The 22,294-nt window shown below is 48.9% G+C and overlaps 1 protein-coding gene across 2 annotated transcripts in view; it reads right to left on the bottom strand.

Annotated features, from left to right (window-relative positions):
- Nucleotides 1–1,410: 1,410 nt before the first annotated feature.
- The window catches only part of Cmtm7 (CKLF like MARVEL transmembrane domain containing 7), a 43,488-nt gene continuing 22,604 nt past the window's right edge, over nt 1,411–22,294 (bottom strand). The window contains exons 2-5 of one of the 2 annotated variants that reach the window (XM_045136689.1): nt 10,759–10,935; nt 7,383–7,481; nt 4,715–4,796; nt 1,411–1,903 (exon numbers count right to left, since the gene is read on the bottom strand). In XM_045136689.1, coding sequence (XP_044992624.1) covers nt 1,890–1,903; nt 4,715–4,796; nt 7,383–7,481; nt 10,759–10,935 — 372 coding nt within the window. In that variant the 3' untranslated portion in view covers nt 1,411–1,889. The remainder of the gene's footprint in view (nt 1,904–4,714; nt 4,797–7,382; nt 7,482–10,758; nt 10,936–22,294) is intronic. The other variant, XM_045136691.1, reaches the window with a different exon arrangement.

Below are 22,294 nucleotides of genomic sequence, written 5' to 3'. Positions count from 1 at the left end.
CACTCCAAACGAACTCTAGACGCATGTGCCACCATGTGCATCTGGCTTACATGGGTGCTGGGGAGTCAAACCTGGGACTATAGGCTTCACAGACAAGCGCCTTAAACACTAAACCATCTCTCCAGTCTGCTTTTTGTTGTTGTTTGCTCTGAGATGGGGCCTCACGTAGCCCAGGCTGGTCATAGACTCACGATGTAGCAGAAGATGCCCTTGAGTTCCTGATCCTCCTGCCTCCACCTCTTAAGTGCTGGGATTAGAGGCGTGTGACAACATGTCTGGCAGGGAGGTGCTTTCAAAAGTTGTCTCCCTCCTAGGGCGGCCAGCAACACCTACACAGAAACACGGATCCAAAAGCCGCGCGTGGTGGCACACACCTTCAATCCCAGCACTCGGGAGGCAGAGGTAGGAGGATCGCCGTGAGTTCGAGGCCACCCTGAGACTCCATAGTGAACTCCAGGTCAGCCTGAGCTAGAGTGAGACCCTACCTCGAAAACAAAAACAAAACCCAAAACAACAACAAAAACACCTGAAGCTGAAGTGCTGACTGAAGACATGAAGCTGGGACCTGAAGAGGTCTGCTAACCCTGACCAGGCCTTGCTTACCTCTGTCTGCTTAAACACTGACTGGTGCTGACTGGCTCCTTTTTTTTTCCCCCCTTTGGTTTTTTTTGAGGTAATGTCTCACTCTAGCCCAGACTGACCTGGAATTCACTATGTAGTTTCAGGCTAGCCTTGAACTCACAGTGATCCTTCTACTTCTGCCTCTTGAGTGCTGGGATTAAAGGCGCATGCTGTCACGCCTGGCTCTCTCTTTCTCTGCTTTCTTATTATTTATTTATTTATTTATTTATTTTGGTTTTTTTTGAGGGAGGGTTTCACTCTAGCTCAGGCTGACCTGGAGTTCACTATGTAGTCTCAGGGTGGCCTCGAACTCATGGTGATCCTCCTACCTCTGCCTCCCAAGTGCTGGAATTAAAGGCGTGCACCACCATTCCTGGCTTCTCTCTCTCTCTCTCTCTCTTTTTAGAGAGACAGAGACAGAATTGGCATGTCAGGGCCTCAGCCACTGAAATTGAACTCCAGACCCTTTCACCACCTAGTGGGCATGTGCGACCTTGCGCTTGCCTCACCTTTGTGTATCTGGCTACCTGGGATCTGGAGTTGAACATGCGTCCTTAGGCTTCCCAGGCAAGTACCTTAACGGCTAAGCCATCTCTCTCTCTCTCTCTCTCTCTTAAATAAATCAAAATATATATTTTTAAAATCCTCCCATTCCTTTAAAAAAAAGATAGGAAGAGTAGCAGTTTCGCAGGGAGCACACAGAACACAGGGTTTGGGGTCATGTGCTAGATACAGACTCGTATGGAAAGGCCTAATGTTACAGACGTTTTGCTCAATGAGAAAGCCCACTGCAATGGGCTGAGATTTTATTAAAAACCGCACAACCACACACACACACACACACACACAGAAACCAGATGAACAGGCTGGATACATGAGGATGGTGTGTAAGATCACAGGAGACAGCTTTGCTTGGGAGGGATGTGAAGAGAGGTTGTGTCTGCATAGAAGGATCTGGAAGGTCCGCCGCTGTGCTCAGTGTGGTCGTCAGTACCTGAGTGGTGCCAAGGGCAGGACAGGAGAGACAGACTTCCCTCAAGGCCATGGTCCTTGCCCAGACAAGAAGGAATGCTCTCAGAGGTGGACAGCGGAAGGCATCTTTGGCTGGCTCGGTCGGTCTTCAGGAGTGGGTGTCCTGGCAGAGTCTGAGGAAGGCACGGACCCCCGGGTGCTCACCAGCCTGCATGGGCCTGGTCAGGACCAGGCCACGCTGGGGTTAGGCCTCCATCCCGAGGGTTCTTGTGAGGAGCAGGGAGGCTGTGGCCTTGTCACGCAGATGCATCTTGGGAAGGAAATGGCAAAGTTAGGATGGCTTGCCAGAGACGGAGCCCACCCAGACACCAGGGGTTCAAAAAAGCAAGAAAAAATATTATTATCATTCAAGGTAGAATCTTGCTCTAGCCCAGGCTGACCTGGAATTCACCACGGAGTCTCAGGGTGGCCTCAAACTCATGGCGATCCTCCTACCTCTGCCTCTTGAGTGCTGGGATTAAAGGCATGTGCCACTACACGTGGCTCTATTTTTTTTATTTTTAAGCATAGAGAAAGAAGAGAGAGAGGGAAAAAGCAGGTGTGTGCCAGGGTCTCCTGCCACGGCAAATTAATTCCAAATGCCTGCACCATTTTGTGAATCTGGCTTTATATGCATACTTGGGAGTTGAACCCAGGCCACCAGGTTTTTTGCAAGCAAGCGCCTTTAACCACTGAGCCATCTTTCCAGCACCCTGGCTTAAAAAAAAAAAAAATTATATAGCTAGGCGTGGTGAAGCACGCCTTTAATCCCAGCTCTCAGGAGGCAGAGGTAGGAGGAACAAGCCAGAGCGAGACCCTACCTCAAAAAAACAAACCTTTAGGGCTGGAGAGATGGCTTAGCGGTTAAGCGCTTGCCTGTGAAGCCTAAGGACCCCGGTTCGAGGCTTGGTTCCCCAGGTCCCACGTTAGCCAGATGCACAAGGGGGCGCACGTGTCTGGAGTTCGTTTGCAGAGGCTGGAAGCCCTGGTGCGCCCATTCTCTCTCTCTCCCTCTATCTGTCTTTCTCTCTTTGTCTGTCGCTCTCAAATAAATAAATAAAATTTTTTTTAAAAAAACCTGTAAAAAATTCATTTGATATGTTTTGGAATGGGGGTGGATGGCACACATGTGAAAGTCAGAGAACAACTTTGGGGTTGGTCCTTGCCTTCCACTTTGTTTTTCTAAAATAATTCTATTTTTAAAATATATTTATTTGTTTATGAGAGAGAACAAGACAGAGAGAATGGGCTCCACTGTCTCACTGTGTGCTCATTGACATTGCAGAAGCCCACCACAGCTTCTTGCTTTTATACGGAGTCTGGGGATCCGAACGCAACTTGTGGGGCAAACACTTCCAATTGACCCATCTCCCAACCCAAGAAAAGCTTTTATTTATTTGTTTTTCTTTTGGTCTGTCTATCTTTTCTTTTCTTCTCTTCTCTTCTCCTCTCCTCTCCTCTCCTCTTCTTTCTTTCTTTCTTTCTTTCTTTCTTTCTTTCTTTCTTTCTTTCTTTCTTTCTTTCTTTTTTGAGGCAGATTCTCACTGTAGCTCCAGGCTGGCCTTGAACTCATGGCGATCCTCTTACCTCAGCCTCCACCACCTCAGTGTGCACCACCATGCCCGGCTGGGAAGTTTTTATTATTATTAATTTAAGAGAGAGAGAGAGAGAAAGCCGGGCATGGTGGCACACGCCTTTAATCCCAGCACTTGGGAGGCAGAGGTAGGAGGATTGTCATGAGTTTGAGGCCATCCTGAGAATACATAGTGAATTCCAGGTCAGCTTGGGCTAGAGTGAGACTCTACCTTGAAAAACCAAAAAAAGAGAGAGAGAGAGAAAGAGACAGATAGATATATAGAGAGCATGGGTGCGCCAGGGCCTCCAGCCACTGCAAACGAATTCCAGACACATATGCTACCCTGTGCATCTGGCTTATGTGGGTCCTGGGGAAATCGAACCTGAGTCCTTTGGCTTTGTGGACAAGTGCCTCAACCACTAAGCCATCACTCAGCCAGCTCTGAGAAGGAGTTTTAATGACAAATTATTTCCCTAAAGGAAAATATTGGGAAGACAGACACCGAGATACTATTTATGAGTGCTGGGCACGGTGGCGTCATCAGCATGAGTGAGGCTGAGGCAGGAGGATTGTGAGTTAGTTCTAAGCAAGCCTGAGCTGCTTAGTGAGACCGTTTCAGAAAACAAAACTGGGCGTAGTGGAGCATGTCTTTAATCCCAGCACTCAGGAGGCCTAGGTAATAAGATCTTGGTGAGTTTGAGGACAGCCCGGGGTTACAGAGTGAGTTCCAGGTCAGCCTGACCTGGAGTGGGACCCTGCCTGAATGTCCTAAGAGCTCTGTGTTTTATTTCTGTTGTTAGTAAGTTTATTTCAAGAAAATGCTGCTGGACGTGGTGGTGCATGCCTTTAATCCCAGCACTCGGGAGGTAGGAGGATCGGGAGGTAGGAGGATCGCCATGAGTTCAAGGCCAGCCTGAGACTACATAATGAATTCTAGGTCAGCCTGAACTCTGAACTAGAGTGAGACCCTGCCTTGAAAAACAAAACAAAACAAAACAAAACAAAACAAAACAAAACAAAACAACAACAAAAAGCTTGCATTATCCTGGCACGTGGGAGACAGGAGATTGAAGGCAGGAGGTCAAGGGTAGGTCATAGCTACACAGTGAGTTCAAAGCTAGCTTGAGCAACACGAACCAAGGAGAAAAGGGAGGGCTGTAGCTGGAGAGGTGGCTTAGAAGTTAAGGCATCTGCCTGCAAAGCCAAGGGATCCTGGTTTGATTCCCCAGGACCCATGTTAGCCAGATGCACAAGGGGGCGCACGTGTCTGGAGTTTGTTTACAGTGGCTGGAGTCCCTGGTGCGCCCATTCTCTCTCTCTCTCTCCCTCCCTCTTTCTGTCAAATAAATAAATAAAAATATTTAAAAGAAAAAAAGACAAGGAAGAGAAAATAAGAATAAGAGGACGAAGAAGAGGAGGAGGAAGAAGAAAGTGCTATTAGAGAGGAGCCTCGGAGCACCCCCAAGCATGTGGAAATTGGTACGTGTGCGGGTCACCGGGACTCACCTGATGCCTGGGTTACGCATGAGATCTTGTAGGACAGCCACAAGCTTGCCAAGCACAGGAAGCTGGCCAGGAACCCAAAGACCTGCCGTGGGGGGAGGAGAGAAAGCTCATGGCCACAGGGTCCATCCTCCGTTCGGCTCTCTTCTCCATGCTTGTTCCTGGCACCGGCTTCGGCGGGAAGGAAGTGGGGGGAGGGGAGAGCACCTGACCGAACCGTCTTGTCCCCACTCTGGTGCACAGGTGGAGACTGGTCTTCTGGTCCCTTGGTTAGGTCTAGCAGCCAAGTCTCTCTGGGTGTCTGCTTTTGGCCCATGTCACGCTAGGCACTGCCAGGGCCCAGGCTTGGGTTTATATTTACAACCCAGTGGAGACCAACCCACTGGAATTTGACAGTTTTGGACTAGTACAGATGAAAAGGTGGCATTGGAAATTTTAATGTTCCAATGGGGCTTTTTTTTTTTTTTTTTTTTTTTTTTTTTTGAGGTAGGGTCTCACTCTAGCCCAGGCTGACCTGGAATTCACTATGTAGTCTCAGGCTGGCCTCGAACTCACAGTGATTCTCCTACCTCTGCTTCCTCGGCGCTGGGAATTAAAGACGAGCGCCAGCCTCCACCCTTGGCTGCAATGGTTTTTATTACTGGTACCGCTGGCGTTTCATTTGTCATGACTTTCTAGCCACGTAAGAGCAGAAGAGGAGACCTGGATGATTAGCTTTAAGTAAGAGCACAGTGAGGTACGTTAGGGCTGCATTCCTTTCTTTTTCCTGGGTCTATCCTGTGCTGCAGAGCAAGGAGGGATGACCTGGACCGAATGAGGGGGACCTGGTGCCTTGAGAATCTGCCAGTTGTTTTTTTTTTTTTTTTTTTTTTTTTTTTGCTTTTCAAGGTAGGGTCTCGCTCTAGCCCAGGCTGACCTGGAATTCACTATGTAGCCTCAGGGTGGCCTTGAACTCACGGAGACCTTCCTACCTCTGCCTCCCAAGTACTGGGATTAAAGGCGCCACCATGCCTGGCCAGGTACGTGTGCGTGTGTGCGTGTGCACGTGTGTGTGTCTAACTAGTCCAGCTGCTTCAGCAGGTCAAACCCATTGAGCTCTAACTGCCACGATTCTAAGTCTTGAACCTTACAACCCTTGGGGGCGAGAGTCTTCTTGCGTCCTTCTCACTTCATAACGGAACCCATGGAGGGACAGGTGGCCACGACAGAAGGAGCCAGGGCCAGATGCAGGGCCTACGCCTAGGCAGCGGACCCCAGAACCCATGCTTGGTGAGATGGTGGCCCGGATGTCCTTGTACCCCACACGCAAAGGCCCTTGGGGGCAGCCGCACCACTGCCTCTATGCGACTGCGGTCATCAGCTGACTTTCGACAGGGATGGCTGGGGACACCCGCATGAAAGGTAGGATTTCCAACACGGTTTGCTGTTCTTTTCAGGCCTGGCTGCTGGTTTACATAATCGGCTGCTTCCAACAGCCTACACCCACCTCATCCCTCGGCTCTCTTTGTACCAATTGTCTGCGCCTCATAATTAGCCCGTTAGATCTGTGTTGGCCTCACATTGTCTGTTCTGCACAATGAGCACATTACATACCACTCCGATCTCCAACTGCCTGCACTGCATAATTGAACAGTTTATTATATCGCTCCAGAACACTCTTCTAGACCACACTGCCTTCCTTGCTTTCTAATTGCTGCACATGCCCTGTCTTTAACTCCTTGGCTACAGGACCACTGTTTCATGATCGGGGGGGACCATATCTTGTTTTATTTCTCCTGGCTTCCCTGTGACGTGGGTTTGTCCTTAGACACAAGGTCAGTACGTGATACATACATACAAGCTATCGGGACTCCAGAGCTGACACAGGTATTCGCGACCTGATGACAAAACCCAGTGGGATCGCCCTTGCGTGTGCCCTGAAGGACTGGGTAGGAATTCCCTGTCTCTTCTGCCAGCCCACACTGCTGTCTGCTAGCTGCCAGCCTGCAGCAGGTGGCCGGCAGCTGAGTCCTTAGAGATCACGTGGGGCTGCTGTGGGTGGAGGGGACAGCGATGTTCAGGGGCCCAGCCACTCTTCTGCAGTGACTTTCGGCCCTCACCGTGCTGAATTTCAGAGCAGAGGCTCCATCTTGATGAAATTCCAGGAGAATTTGTGCGCTATCCATAAGTGATATTTACACAGAGCTTTCCTTGAACTTCATTTCAAAAAATCTTTCCTGCCTTACCCGCACCCAAACCACCACCACCCCTGCCCACCACCCACCTAGAACTCATAGCATACATCACTGACTGATCAGTTTCCTTCCCTTAGAACCAAAAGAGGCCACCAAACATCTCTCTGCACAGTTCGGGGCCAGCCACGTGCAGATGCTTGCAGTGCGCACGGGCATCGAATCCTGCTCCCACCCCCATTTAAGTGGCAGCTGTAAGAGAGACAGATCTGGGGCTAAGGGGCTGCGGAAACTTGCCAACAGCCCCGACGATCTTCCAGCATCCTCTGCTACAAGCCCGGGTGTCAGGCTCTTGGAGAGCGTGTCTGCCTGGATCCAGGGAGGTATGGATTCTAACGAGGAAAGGCCCCAGAAACCAACCCCTTTCCTGCGCCCCAATCGGGGAAGAACAGATCTGAGAGAGCCGAATCTGCTCCTTAAGACCCCGAGGTTGTCCTCACCGATGCAGCCACCAGCGCGCCGAGGTTGTAACTGTTGGAGGCCAGCACGATGGAGGCGATAAAGAGGAGCAGGGTGCCGATTAGATAGTGCAGAAGTTCCTGGGGGCAAAACAAGGCAGAAGTGGGTGGGGAGAGCCTCCTCTGACCTCCCGAGTGCTGGGATCTTCTCCCGTAGGCAGGAGGAGCTGCGCAGCTTACAGGTGGCTGGTTGGAATGCTGGGTCAGAGAGAGGCCCCGCCCACAAGAAGAGACGCCCCGCCCACGTGGAGGGAAGCCCCGCCCACAAGGAAAGATGCCCCGCCCACGAGGATGGAAGCCCCGGCCACAAGAAAGGATGCTCCCCAAGCAGAAGAGGACGTAGAAAGAAGGCGTCACAGGTAGCTAGAGTTGTCTTCTAAGGCCTGCCTCATTCCTGAGGTCAGTTTGTAGACACTGACCTCTGGCTGATGTAACTAAACAAACATGGGCTGAGGCGATGGCTCAGCGGTTAAAGGCACTAGCTGGCAAAAGCCTGACAGCCTGGGTTTGAGTCCCCAGTACCCAAGTACAACCAGCTAGGTATGGGGTTTGTTTACAGTGGCGAAAGACCCTGACATGTCCACATTGTCACTCGCTAAAGAAATGAATGAGTAAATACTTTTTAAAAAAGTTACTAATAGCTGGGCGGGGTGGCGCACGCCTTTAATCCCAGCACTTGGGAGGCAGAGGTAGGAGGAGTGCTGTGAGTTCGAGGCCACCCTGAGAGTACATAGTGAATTCCAGGTCAGCCTAGCTAGAGCAAGACCCTCCCTGAAGAAAAAAGAAAAAAAAAAGTTACTAATAAACAAATAAGCATCTTGCATTTCCGCTCAGAGAAGCAAAGCCACTGCAAAGATGTGAGCCTTTCTGCAGTGAGTTCGAAGGCAGCTTGGGCTACAGACTGAGTTACAGGAGCTAGAGTGAGACCCTTTCCTCAAACAGCAACAACAAAATCAAAAAGCAACCACCCAGATCTAACAGAGCATTTAATCAAGAATGAATGAGAAGAGCTGGAGAGATGGCTTAGCCGTTAAGCGCTTGCCTGTGAAGCCTAAGGACCCTGGTTCGAGGCTCGGTTCCCCAGGTCCCACGTTAGCCAGATGCACAAGGGGGCGCACGCGTCTGGAGTTCGTTTGCAGAGGCTGGAAGCTCTGGTGCACCCATTCTCTCTCTCTCCCTCTATCTGTCTTTCTCTCTGTGTCTGTCGCTCTCAAATAAATAAATAAATAAAATTTAAAAAAAAATTTAAAAAAATAAGCTATAAAAAAATAAGCTATAAGAATGAATGAGAAGGGCTGGAGGGATGGCTGAGTGGTTAAGGCGTTTGCCTGCAAAACCACAGGACCCAGGTTCGATTCCCCAGGACGCACGTTAGCCAGATACGCAAGGGGGCTTATGCATCTGGAATTTGTTTGCAGAGGCTGGAGGCCCTGGTGTGCCCATTCTCTCTCTCTTAAAAAAATAAATAAATAAAAGAATGAATGAAAAGGGAACATTCTCAATTTCACAGATGTCTACAAAACTCATATTTGGGGGGGGGCTAGAGAGATGGCTCAATGATTAAAACACTTGCATGGGTTTGAGTCCCCAGCACCCATGTAAAGGCAGATGCACAAAGTGGCACAAGCATCTGGAGAATGTTTACAGTGGCAGGAGGCCCTGACACATCCATTCTCTCTGCCTGTCTTCACAAATAAATAAATATTAATAAAACCCCTCAGGCCAAGCCTCATATTTAACTCTGGAAGATACACTTCTCTCCTAAGATCAGGGAAACTGATGATAGTTCTTGCCTCTTCCAGTCAACATTCAACTAACTCCTTTCAATGAAGCAAGACAATGAAATGAAAATCACTGAGACAGGCCAGCGGGCTGGAGACAGGGCTCAGCAGGTAAGGGTGACTGCTTACTGAGCTTGCTTACAAAGCTTAGGTTTGATTTTCTTTTCTTTTCTTTTCTTTGGTTTTGCAAGGTAGGGTTTCATTCTAGCTCAGACTGACCTAGAACATCTGGAGTTCATTTGCAAGTAGCAAGAGGCCCTAGTATGCCCATTATCTCGCCTCCCACCAAGTAAATAATATTTTTTTTCCAAGGTAGGGTCTCACTCTAGGTCAGGCTGACCTGGAATTCACTCTGTAATCTCAGGGTGGTCTCAAACTCACAATGATCCTCCTACTGCTGCCTCCCAAGTGCTGGGATTAGAGGAGCCACTCAACGCTCTCCTCAGGCGTCTGTATCTATGCACAATTGTACACGCTACATTACACATCACATCACGCACCACACCATTCCACAACACTCTGTACACAAACAAGCACAAGCTGAAAAATAATAAGTACACGAGGACTAGAGAGATGGCTTAGTGGTAAAGGCGCTTGCCTGCGAAGCGTAAGGATCTAGGCTTGATTCCCCAGGACCCACGTAAGCCAGATGCACAAGGTGGCACATGTGTCTGGGTTTGTTTGCAGTGGCTGGAAGTCCTGATGTGCCCATTCTCTTTCTATCTGCTCTCTCTCTCAAATATATAAATAAATAATAAGGACATGAGCCAATAAGTGGCAACCAACCACCATCATAGGAGAATATATTTAAAAAAGAATATAGAAGCCAGGTGTGGTGGCACACGCCTTTAATCTCAGCACTTGGGAGTCAGAGGTAGGAGGATCACCATGAGTTCAAGGCCACCCTGAGATGACAGAGTTATTTCCAAGTCAGCCAGGACCAGAGTGAGATCCTACCTCGAAAAACCAAAAAAAAAGAATATAGGGCTGGAGAGATGGCTTAGCGGTTAAGTGCTTGTCTGTGAAGCCTAAAGACCCCAGTTTGAGGCTTGATTCCCCAGGACCCACGTTAGCCAGATGCACAAAGGGGCGCACGCATCTGGAGTTTGTCTGCAGTGGCTGGAGGCCCTGGCGCGCCCATTCTGTCTCTCTCTCTGTCTCTCTCAAATAAATAAAAATAAACAAAAATAATTTTTTTAAAGAATATATTTGCAAATTGTATGTCTGGTAAAATTTTATGTACTATATGAAATACAATATATTATATCATATCATAGTATATATGATGACTACAGATAGAAAAACTTGGGATTTGTCCCCTCAACCTCTGCAGATTCATGTTGGTCACCTCCCTGATGCACTCTCCCCTCGCCCAGCCACTTGAGAAAACTGGTCACCGCTGGACAGGAGGGGGAGAGCCACAGCCTTCCCAGAGCTGAACGGTGGGCTTTAGAATCAGGAATGGCCACCCCGCGGTGGGAAGCTCGGGGCTGAAGCAGTGCGGATGGCTCTAGAGATGGCACGGGCAGCCGGGGAGGGCAGAGGCGACGGCAGGGCGGGCTCTCCCTCTTACCCACCGACAGGGGCCAGCTGATGCAGGTGAGCAGCCGGTAGACGCGGAAGAGGTGGGCCAGGTAGAAGATGAGGATCATGAGCAGGTCGCAGATGGTGACGACTTCAAAGAATCTGCAGGCGCTGTAGTCGGTCCAGGCAGGGCTGCGCTTGATGCAGATGAAGGCGGTCAGCAGGATGACCTGAGACACAGAGGGAGACAGCAGGCGCGTGTCACATGTCAGCGTGGGGGTGAGGACACAGAAAACCTGCCTAGCCTGGCTGGCCCAGACTGACAAACTACGACAGTGAGGCCAAGCAGATTGGTTGGGAGGTTGGAAGGGTTAATGTCACATAATAGTACAGGCTTAAAAAACAAAACAAAACACCCAAAACAAAAACACATGCTTTGAGTCACCCCAGTGGTCAACACCATCTGAAAAGAGAAGCTTCTCTAACCAAGAGTGAGAGTAGCATTAGTATATGGGCATAAGCATAAGTGTTGAGAGGGCAGTTTGGTGGGCATAATATATGTATTTAGTAAGACAACAGTAGTAGTTTTTTTATTTATGTGACAGGGAGATAGAATGAATGGGCACACCAGGGCCTTCAGCCACTGCAAACGAATTCCAACCGCATGTGCCCCCTTGTGCATCTGGCTAAAGTGGGTCCTGGGGAATCGAACCTGGGTCTTTTGGCTTTGCAGGCAAATGCCTTAACCGCTAAGCCATCTCTCCAGCCCCCACAGTAGTAGTTTTTATTTTTTATTTTATTTTATTTTTTTTAAAATTTTTATTTATTTATTTATTTGAGAGCGACAGACACAGAGAGAAAGATAGATAGAGGGAGAGAGAGAATGGGCGTGCCAGGGCTTCCAGCCTCTGCAAACGAACTCCAGACGCGTGCGCCCCCTTGTGCATCCGGCTAACGTGGGACCTGGGGAACCGAGCCTTGAACCGGGGTCCTTAGGCTTCACAGGCAAGCGCTTAACCGCTAAGCCATCTCTCCAGCCCAGTTTTTATTTTAATTAATTAATTTTTTTGAGGCTAGTGCAACAGACTGGCCTTTGTTTTATTTTTAATTTTTTTGATTTTTGAGGTAGGGTCTCACTCTAGCTCAGGCTGACCTGAAATTCACTATGTAGTCTCAGGTGACTTTGAACGCGTGGTGATCCTCCTACCTCTGCCTCTGAGTGCTGGGACTAAAGGCGTGTGCCACCATGCCCAGGTTACCTTTATTATTGTTACTTAATTATTTGAGAAAGAGAGCGAAAGGCAGAGAGATGGGGGAGGGGGGGAATTAGTGCACCAGGCTTTCAGACACTGCAAATAAACTCCAGACACGTGTGCCTCCTGATGCACATGTGCAACATTGCATGCTTGCATCACTGTGTATCTGGCTTATGTGGGACCTGGAGATTCAAACACGTGTTCTTAGGTTTTGCAGGCAAGTGCTTTAATTGCTTAGCCATCTCTCCAGCCCTGGCTTTTTTTTTTTTTTTTTTAATGAGAGAGTACAAGAGAGGGAGAGAAAATCGGTGCACCAGAGCCTCCAGCTGCTGTAATTGAACTCCAGATGCATGCGCCACCTTGTGTGCATGTGTGACTTTTTGCCTTCATCACCTTGTGCATCTGGCCTGTGTGGGATCTGAAGAGTTGAACATGGATCCTTAGGCTTCACAAGCAAACACCTTAACCACTAAGACAGCTCTCTAGCCCAACAGTAGTAGTTTCACCTTAGGGCTTATGATATCCCCAAACATAGACTTTAAAAAAATTCAAAATATTTATTTATTTGAGAGAGAAGAGAGAGGCAGATAGGGAGAGAATGGGCATGCCAGGGCCTCTAGCCACTGCAAACAAACTCTAGGCACATGTGCCACCATGTGCATCTGGCTTATGTGAGTACTGGGGAACTGAACCTGGGTCCTTTGGTTTTGCAGGCAAGTGCCTTAAGTGCTAAGCTGCCTCTCCAGCCCTCCACCCCAGGCACAGATTTTGATTAAGGTTTTTGTTTTTCAAGGCAAAGTTCCCCTGTAATCCAGGCTGACCTAGAATTCACTATGGAGTCTCAGGGTGGCCTCAAACTCACAGCAATCCTCCTACCTCTGCCTCCTGAGTGCTGGGATTAAAGGTGTGCACCACTATGCCCAGCTTGATTAAGTTAAGGCATTTGCCTGCAAAGCCAAAGGATCCTGGTTCATTCCCCAGGTCCCATGTAAGACAGATGCACAAGGGGGCGCACGCATCTGGAGTTCGTTTTCAGTGGCTGGAGGCCCTGGTGTGCCCATTCTCTCCCTCTCTCTGCCTCTTTCTCTCTATCAAATAAATAAAAATATATATATATTTTTAAAAAAGAATGTAAGAGCAAAAGGAAGGGCCTGCTTACAAAGCTGTGGCCTTGATATTCATGACCTCACAGTGACTGACTCTCCGTACACAAGACCAGGAGGGGGAAATGACATCAAAACAGAAGAGTCACTAGTTGGAAAGAAGGGATCAGTGGAGGGGATTTGGTGGGGGGAAGGGGATGGTGGAAGGGGAGCATAATCACGGTATATTGCCTATATTTATGGAAGTGATCAATTGAATGTTTTATAAAACCATATGCTGGGGCTGGAGAGATGGCTTAGCGGTTAAGCGCTTGCCTGTGAAGCCTAAGGACCCCGGTTCGAGGCTCGGTTCCCCAGGTCCCACGTTAGCCAGATGCACAAGGGGGAGCACGCGTCTGGAGTTCGTTTGCAGTGGCTGGAAGCCCTGGCACGCCCATTCTCTCTCCCTCTATCTGTCTTTCTCTCTATGTCTATCGCTCTCAAATAAGTCAATAAAAAATGAACAACAACAACAAAAAATTTAAAACCATATGCTGGAAGCCAGACATGGCGGTGCACGCCTTTAATCCCAGTACTTGGGAGGCAGAGGTAGGAGGATCACTGTGAGTTCAAGGCCAGACTGAGACGACATAGTGAATTCCAGGTCAGCCTGGGCTAGAGTGAGTAGAGTGAGACCCTACCATGAAAAACCAATAATAATAATAATAATAAAATAAATAAACAAATAATTGTGAGTGCTGATGGCCACAGTGAAGGACGACACCCCCTCTAAGTGTGTCACTTCATGCAGGAATCCTTCTCAAAGAGGAGGTGTGCGGCTAGGGGTGGACTTTGGGGTGTTAGAGCCCAGCTCACTCTTGCTTCCTGCCAGCTGCTGCAAGACGTGACGCCCAGCCTCTGCCCGGCCACCATGAAGCTTCTGAAGACTGTAAGCCAAGGTTAAACCCTTCCCCTCCAACAGTTGCTTTTGGCGGCGAGTCCTCTGCCCGTAATGGGAAAAAGTGATTACAACAGTGGATGACACACACGATCCCATTAAGTCAGGACCCTTGCCAGGCAGACAAAGTCCTCACTGTTTTCACATGGGTAAACTGAGGCACATAATTGATGCAGAACAGCTGCTCCATTCTCTCAGCTGAATTGGACTGCAGTCTCCAGCCCGAGACTGTCATCCCTTTCTGTGTGATATCCTTTTGCTCACACCAGCCCACGACTTCTACACTTAACCCTGCTAGGGCTGGAGAGATGGCTTAGCGGTTAAGCGCTTGCCTGTGAAGCCTAAGGACCCCGGTTCGAGGCTCGGTTCCCCAGGTCCCACGTTAGCCGGATGCACAAGGGGGCGCACGCGTCTGGAGTTCGTTTGCGGTGGCTGGAAGCCCTGGCGCGCCCATTCTCTCTCTCGCCCTCTATCTGTCTTTCTCTCTGTGTCTGTCCCTCTCAAATAAATAAATAAAAATTAAAAAAAAAAAAACAAAACAAAACAAAAAACCCTGCTCAAACCCTCAGGGCAGCAGCAGAACACAGAGGGCCACTCACACAGACGGCTCCTAGCCCAGTTCCAACAAAGTTCCTTTTCCTCTCCTAAGCCAAACCTCACAGTTCACAATTCTTTCTACATTTAGGTCAAGCACTGTGAGGCACATCTGACCCAGCTGGCAAGCAGTCAGGAGTTTGAATCCAAGTCTGTTGGGCTGTAGGGATCATGTTTCTACAAGTCAGAGGCAGATTTGCAACCCCCACAAACAACAAGTTCACCCTCACTCCAAACCAAGCACATACATGTATGTGTGTGCAATGGGCGCCCACATGGGGTTCTATCATCTCCGACGCAAGAGCCACATTGTGTCTAGCTTTACATGACATGCCCCTCTTTTTTTCTCTCTCTCTCTGCTTGCAAATAAATAAATATTAAAAGAAAATCCAACTGGCACTCAGGAGGCAGAGGAAAGAGGATTGCCATGAGTTCGAGGTCAGCCTGAGACTACACAGTGAATTCCAGGTCAGCCTGGGCTACAGTGAGACCCTATCTTAAAAAAAAAAAAATCCAAGACAAAAACCACAACTCTGGGGCTGGAGAAATGGCTTAGTGGTTAAGCGCTTGCCTGTGAAGCCTGAAGGACCCTGGTTCAAGGCTCGATTCCCCAGGACCCATGTAAGCCAGATGCACAAGGTGGCACATGCATCTGGAGTTCATTTGCAGTGGCCGGAGGCCCTGGCACAACCATTCTCTCTCTGTCTCTCTCCCTCTTTCTCTCTCTGTCTGACTGTCATTCTCAAATAAATAAAAATTAAAAAAAATTTTTTTTTAAATACACAACTCTATAATCCTAGTCTGGACTATAGGAGACCCTGGCCCAAGAATAAACAGGTACATACATTAATTAAATAAAATAAGAAAAAGGTTTAAAAAGTGCTGCAAAAACCACTCAATGCAATCAAGGGCCCCACAGACTGGCTGTGACACTGGCTAGAGCCACCTCAGAATAGAATCACCCATCCTCCAAAGTCATATCCTTTATTTCTTTCTTCTTTTTTAAAAAGGATTTATTTTAATCATTTATTAGAGATGGGGAGGGGGAGGAGAATGGACGCACCAGCGCCTCTAGCCACTGCAAACAAACTTCAGACGCACGTGCCACCATGTGCATCTGGCTTACATGGGACATGGAGAATCGAACCTGGGTCCTTAAGCTCTGCAGGCAAGCATCTTAACCACCAAGACATCTCTCCAGCCCAGTCATGTCCTTTCTGACTGACAGTTTTGCATTCAAATTCTTACCTGAACCAGAGGCAACCTCATGGAGGCAGTGTGAGTTTTAATTCACAGGAGACAAGCAACCTGTTGCTACACAGACACAAGTGTCCCTGAGAACCTGGGGACCAAGTGAGGCTGGTCCATACTCACACGGAAATACCCAGCCAGGCGCTGGACACTGGCGCAGGCACTCAGCCTGGGAGACTGCCCCCTCCAACAAGAAATGGAGTCCTAATGTCTAAGAAACGTCTGGAGGAGACTCAGGTGTGTGGAGGTGGCTGGGGGAGGGAGGCAGGAGATTCCCTGTGCTAAGGAGAATTGGCACATCCGGTGGCTTTGGGGACCCTGTCACCTGCTGCCTGTAGCTTATCTCTGGGAGCGTTCAGCAGTCCTGAGCCCGCACGCCTTGGCTAAGTCAGTTCCTTGAGCCTGCCTATGTCTGGCTGAAGGTGGCACCAGCTGCCTTTGTTTTAGGAGCCCTGAGCCGGAAGCTGGCAGGTCACCCAGCAACACCCTCTCTGTCTTGATCTTGGAATGATGCCTCCGTGGGAGAGGCAGACAGGCAAGCAGAGTGACGGAAACTGATGACAGCCAACACCCAAAGATCTGTAGCTGGGCGTGGTGGCGCACGCCTTTAATCCCAGCACTCGGGGGGCAGAGGTAGGAGGATTGCCATGAGTTCAAGGCCAGCCTGAGACTACATAGTGAATTCCAAGTCAGCCTGAGCTAGAGTGAGACCCTACCTCAACCCCCCCTCCAAAAAAATGATGATGATGACATAGTGAGTGATTGAGGAAGACACCCCACACCAGCCTCTATTCACATGCATGTGCGCCTGCACACATGTGTACCAACAAACATACAAGCATGCATGCACACCACACTATTGAGAATAGAGCCTGGATCCTTATACTTCACAGACAAGCGCCTTAAGCACCAAGCTCTCTCTCCAGCTCTCTGTTTTACTTTTATTACTTTTAATATATACATATATTCCAGGCTGACCTGGAATTCACTATGTAGCCTCAGGATGGCCTCAAACTCATGGTGATCCTTCTACCGCTGCCTCTCAAGTGCTGGGATTAAAGGTATGTGCAACCATGCCTGGCTGGTTTTATAACTTTTTTAATATTTTATTTTGGGGCTAGAGATATGGCTTAGCAGTTAATGCGCTTGCCTGCAAAGCCGAAGGACCAATGTTCAATCTCTCTCCAGATCCCACATAAGCCAGACAGACAAAGGTAACATAAGTGCAAGGTTGGACGTGGGCACTAGGCACAAGTGTCTGGAGTTCGACTGCAAAGGCTGAGGCTCTGACATGCTAATTCTCTCTCTCTCTAAAATAAAAAATTAGGGCTGGAGAGATGGCTTAGTGGTTAAGCGCTTGCCTGTGAAGCCTAAGGACCCTGGTTCGAGGCTCAATTCCTCAGGTCCCATGTTAGCCAGATGCACAAGGGGGCCCATGCATCTGGAGTTCGTTTGCAGTGGCTGGAGGCCCTGGTGCGTCCATCCTCTCTCTATCTGCCTCTTTCTCTCTCTGTCTGTCACTTTCAAATAAATAAATAAAAAGAAACAAAAAATATTTAAATTAAAAAAAGAAATAGTATTTTATTTAAATGTATTTATTTGAGAGAAAGAGGCAGATAGAGAGAGAATGGGCACACCAGGTCCTCCAGCTGCTGCAACTGAACTCCAGATGCATGTGTCACTTTGTGTAGCTGGCTTATGTGGGTCCTGGGGAATTGAACCTGGGTCCTTCAGCTTTGCAGGCAAGTGAGTGCCTTAACCACTAAGCCATCTCTATAGGCCCCTTGTTTTAATTTTTATTTATTTTATTTTACTCTTTTAGTTTTTTGAGGTAGGGTCTCACTCTGGCACAGGCTGACCTGGAATTCACTATGTAGTCTTAGGGTGGCCTCGAACTCATGGTGATCCTCCTGCCTCTGCCTCCCAAGTGCTGGGATTAAAGGTGTGCACCACCATGCCTGGCCCTTGTTTTATTTTATTTAGTTATTTATTTTGAGAGATCTCATTCTATAGCCCAGGTTGGCCTCAAGCTAGCCTTGAACTTATGGTGATCAACCTGCTTCTGCCTCCTGAGTGCTAGGATTGTGGCATGAGCCACCACATTTAGCACCTTTAAAAAGTCCCTAGTGGGCCTGTTCTGAAGGTAACATATGAATTGTTCTGCATTTCACATTTTGTTTCTTGGAATTTTTTTATTTTTCATGGTAAGGTTTCAGTCTAGTCCAAGAAGCTACCTGGAATTCACTGTGTAGTCTTAGGCTGGCCTCGAACTCACAGCAATCCTCCTATCTCTGCCTCCCAAGTGCTGGGATTAAAGGCGTGCGTCACCACGTCCGGCACATTGTGTTTCTTTGTTCAGGAATATAGACAAGTGACCAGCACAGGCGAGGGAGACACAACATCTGTCACCTGCACCCGAGTCTCTGCCTTAAAATGTCCCCTCGACAGAGACACTCTGGGTGGTGGGGGGGGGGACGGCTCCGCTGAAATGCAGCTGTCACCTGAAACCCTGCCCTGAGTACTCACGCGCGACACCCCAGTGGCGGGGACCAACAGAGAATGGCTTGGTAACCCCCACCTGTGAGCCACAGCCCTGGGTGCACGCTGGCCTAAGCTGCCTGCCGCCTGGAAACCACTCTGCCAGGCCCGGAGAAACCAGCTTTATCACGGGCACAGCTCAACCGCTGGTGACAGTCACAAGCAGCGTTGGGGATCTGGGTTTAGGCTTTCTGGGCACCACGGAGCCAGGAGCGAACAGCGGGCAATTATTGAAGTTCAGCTGCCACCATCTGGTCACAACCCCCCTCTCCCCCCGTGTGTTCTTCCTGCGGGTTTCACTGGGGAAGAGGCGTCCACCACCGCACACATCGCGCGTGGGGCTTTATGCTGCACCAAGCCAGCCTCGCGGGGCCGCAGCCCAGGGATGTGTTCATGAGCCTGGCGTGACAGTACACGTCCCTCCTCTTTTCCCTCCCAGCTCTCAACCTGTGGGACCCAGAAGGCCAGGAGATGCTTGGAAATAGACTCCAGTTACCATGCTGAAGATAACAACGGCCAACCCCAAGATGTGGCACTAAACCGGACTCATAACCGAGCGGCCCACGGCAGAGTCCTGTTACATGAACGGTAAACCAGATGTCATCAAGCTTTATATTATCAAGCAAAGCTAAGTGCCACATTTGGTTTTAGCATTTGCTTGATGTCAGGGTCAGACAGGCCTAGTTTTAAAAAATATTTTTTGGGGGGCTGGAGACATGGCTTAGAGGTTAAGTGCTTGCCTGTGAAGCCTAAGGACCCCGGCTCCAGGCTCAATTCCCCAGGACCCATGTTAGCCAGATGTACAAGGGGGCGCACACATCTGGAGTTTGTCTGCAATGGCTGGAGGCCATGGCGTGCCCATTCTCTCTCTCTCTCTCTCTCTGTCTCTTTCTCTCTGTCTGTTGTTCTCAAATAAATAAAAAATAAACAAAAAATATTTTGGGGGGGGCTGGAGAGATGGCTTAGTGGTTAAGGTGCTTACCTGCAAAGCCACAGGACCTCAGTTCGATTCCCTAGGACCCACGTAAACCAGATGAACAAGGTGGCACATGTGTCTGGAGTTCGTTTGCAGTGGCTGGAGACCCTGGCATGCCCATTCTGTCTCTCTCTCTCTCTGTGTCTGCCTCTTTCACTCTCTCAAATACATTTTTAAATTTTTTTTTTTAAATTTATTTATTTGAGAGCGACAGACACAGAGAGAAAGACAGATAGAGGGAGAGAGAGAGAATGGGCACGCCAGGGCTTCCAGCCTCTGCAAATGAACTCCAGACGCGTGCGCCCCCTTGTGCATCCGGCTAACGTGGGACCTGGGGAACCGAGCCTTGAACTGGGGTCCTTAGGCTTCACAGGCAAGCACTTAACCGCTAGGCCATCTCTCCAGCCCTTTTTTTTTTATTTTTTGAAATAGAGTCTCACTCTAGTCCATGCTGACCTGAATTCACTATGTGGTCTCAGGGTGGCCTTGAACGCACGGTGATCCTCCTACCTCTGCCTCCCGAGTGCTGGGATTAAAGGCGTGTGCCACCACACTCGGCTCAAATAAATAAAAAAATATATATATTATTTATTTGCAAGTGGAGAGAGAGAGGTGGGGGGGGGTTAGAGAATGGACATGCCAGAGCCTCTAGCCACTGCAAATGAACTCCAGATACATGCTCCATTTTGTGCATCTGGCTTTACGTGGGTCCTGGGGAATTGAACTGAGGTCCTTTGGCTTTGCAGGTAAGTGCCCTAACCACTGAGCCATCTCCCCAGCCTAGGCCTAGCTTTTTAAATGAGAACAAGAATACAGTTATGTGTTTGATGGTTATACCCTGAGTGCCAGTCGTATGCCCAGGGCTGTGCTTGTCACAGTACTGAAGCCAGGCACGATGGCAGATGTCTGTAATCTCAGCAGTCAGGACACAGAAGCAGGAGAATGGCTGAAAACTTGAGGCTGGCCTGGGCTACAGAGTGAGGCCTTGTCTCAAAAAACCAAACAAAACAAGAACAACAACAAAAAAAGGTGGGGTCCACATGGTTCAGTCCCAGATGGTTAATCTGAGGATCCAGGGTTCAAATCCCTATTTGAACATATCCTGTGCCTGTAAGCTTGTAACTGATTCAGCCTTAGGGGAGGAAAAAAAAAAAAAAAAGCCCCACAGGGTTTGGAGAGATGGCTTAGCAGTTAAGGTGCTTTCCTGAAAAGCCTAAGGACCCAGGTTCGATTCCCCAGTACCTATGTAAGCCAGATGCACAAGGGGGCGCATGTGTCTGGACTTCGTTTTCAGTGGCTAGAGGCCCTGACACACTCATTCTCTCCCTCCCTCTCTCTCTTTCATATAAATAAAAATAAATACACATACACGCTCAAGAGAGCTGGACACAGAGGAGATAGTAAGGCTCAGCACTTTGGCCACTGTCCTCGGGAAATAAATACTTGGAGAAACTGTGAGACAAGTTAGTCCCAGCAAGAGGGCTGGCATCCAGCCTTGAGTCCATGCCAGAAGTCAGTGCCAACCGAGTCCTACAATGTGGCTGCAGGATGCCTTGATCAAAAGCCCAAGCGGCCCCATGCCAAGTCTGTGCCAGCCCAGGGAGGGGGAGATTAGTCTAGGATAAAAAAAGAACAAGCAAGGATACAGGAACCATTGAGGGCTTGTGGCCTGTGCATCACAGACGGAAAGCCACTGTTGTTTAGAATGTGATCACCATAGAGAGGGTCCAGCGAGGGCTGTCAATGGGGCTCGAATGCTGGCGGAAGGCCCACCTTCCATCAGAACATGTGAGACTGGAAGGGAGCTATAAGACAAGGTCAAAGGGTCATTTAACAACCACAATTGCCGGTGGGCCAGTTAATCTCCCTGGACCTCAGGTTCCTTGTCTTTTGAATGGGGATTATATCAAACCTACCACGTGGGCTAATACAAAGAGATGGGATGAAGTTACCCAGGCAACAGCTGGAGAATGGCCTGGAACAACTATCATAGGCATTCGACAAACACTATGCACAGAACTTCTTTTGGGCTCGGGGATGTGGCTCAGTTGGTAGAGTGTTTGCTTAGCATGCGCGAAGCCCTGGGTTCGATCCCCAGCACAGCATAAAACCAGGTGTGGCGGGACCAGGCCTGTAGTTCCGGCACTTGGGAGGCGGAGGAAAGGAGGGTTAGATGTCTTAGGGTCATCCTACACTGGGCTACGTGAAACCCAGTCTCAATAAATGAAATAATAAAATATGAAAATACTCCCCTTTCAGAAGCTTACGGGAGGAATAAATGGAACAATATTTGAGGAGCTCTTGGCACAGAATTATACGTAAGTGGTGATTCTTATTTATGAGAGACAGACATAAAGGCAGAGAGAGAGAATGGGCATGCCAGGCCGACAGAGAAAGAGAGAAGGGAATGGATGCACCAGGGTGTCCGGCCACTGCAAATGAACAGCAGACACTTGTGCCACCCTGTGCACCTGGCTTTACGTGGGCACTGGGGAACTGAACGCGATCCGTCAAGCTTTGCAAGCAAGCGCCTTGAACTGTTGGACTATCTCTTCAGGCCTTTTTGCCCCTCCCCCCTTTTTGTTATGTTATTGTTGTTTTGAGCAGGATTCACTCTAGACTAGGCTGGCCTCAAACTCATAATAATCCTACCTCAGCCTCCTGAGTGCTGGGACTAAAGGCATGAGCCACCATGATTAGCTTACTTACTTATTTAAAAATAGTTTTAGAAGCCGGGCGTGGTGGCGCACGCCTTTAATCCCAGCACTCGGGAGGCAGAGGTAGGAGGATCTCCGTGAGTTCAAGGCCACCCTGAGACTCCATAGTGAATTCCAGGTCAGTCTGGGCCAGAGTGAGACCCTACCTCGAAAAACAAAAAACAAACAAACAAAAAAAAGTCTTAGGAGGTTGGGAAAATGATTTAGTGGTTAAACG

Source organism: Jaculus jaculus, chromosome 17, assembly GCF_020740685.1.
Source record: "Jaculus jaculus isolate mJacJac1 chromosome 17, mJacJac1.mat.Y.cur, whole genome shotgun sequence".
NCBI classification, from domain to species: Eukaryota; Metazoa; Chordata; class Mammalia; order Rodentia; family Dipodidae; genus Jaculus; species Jaculus jaculus.
This window is presented reverse-complemented; position numbering and strand designations above follow the sequence as displayed.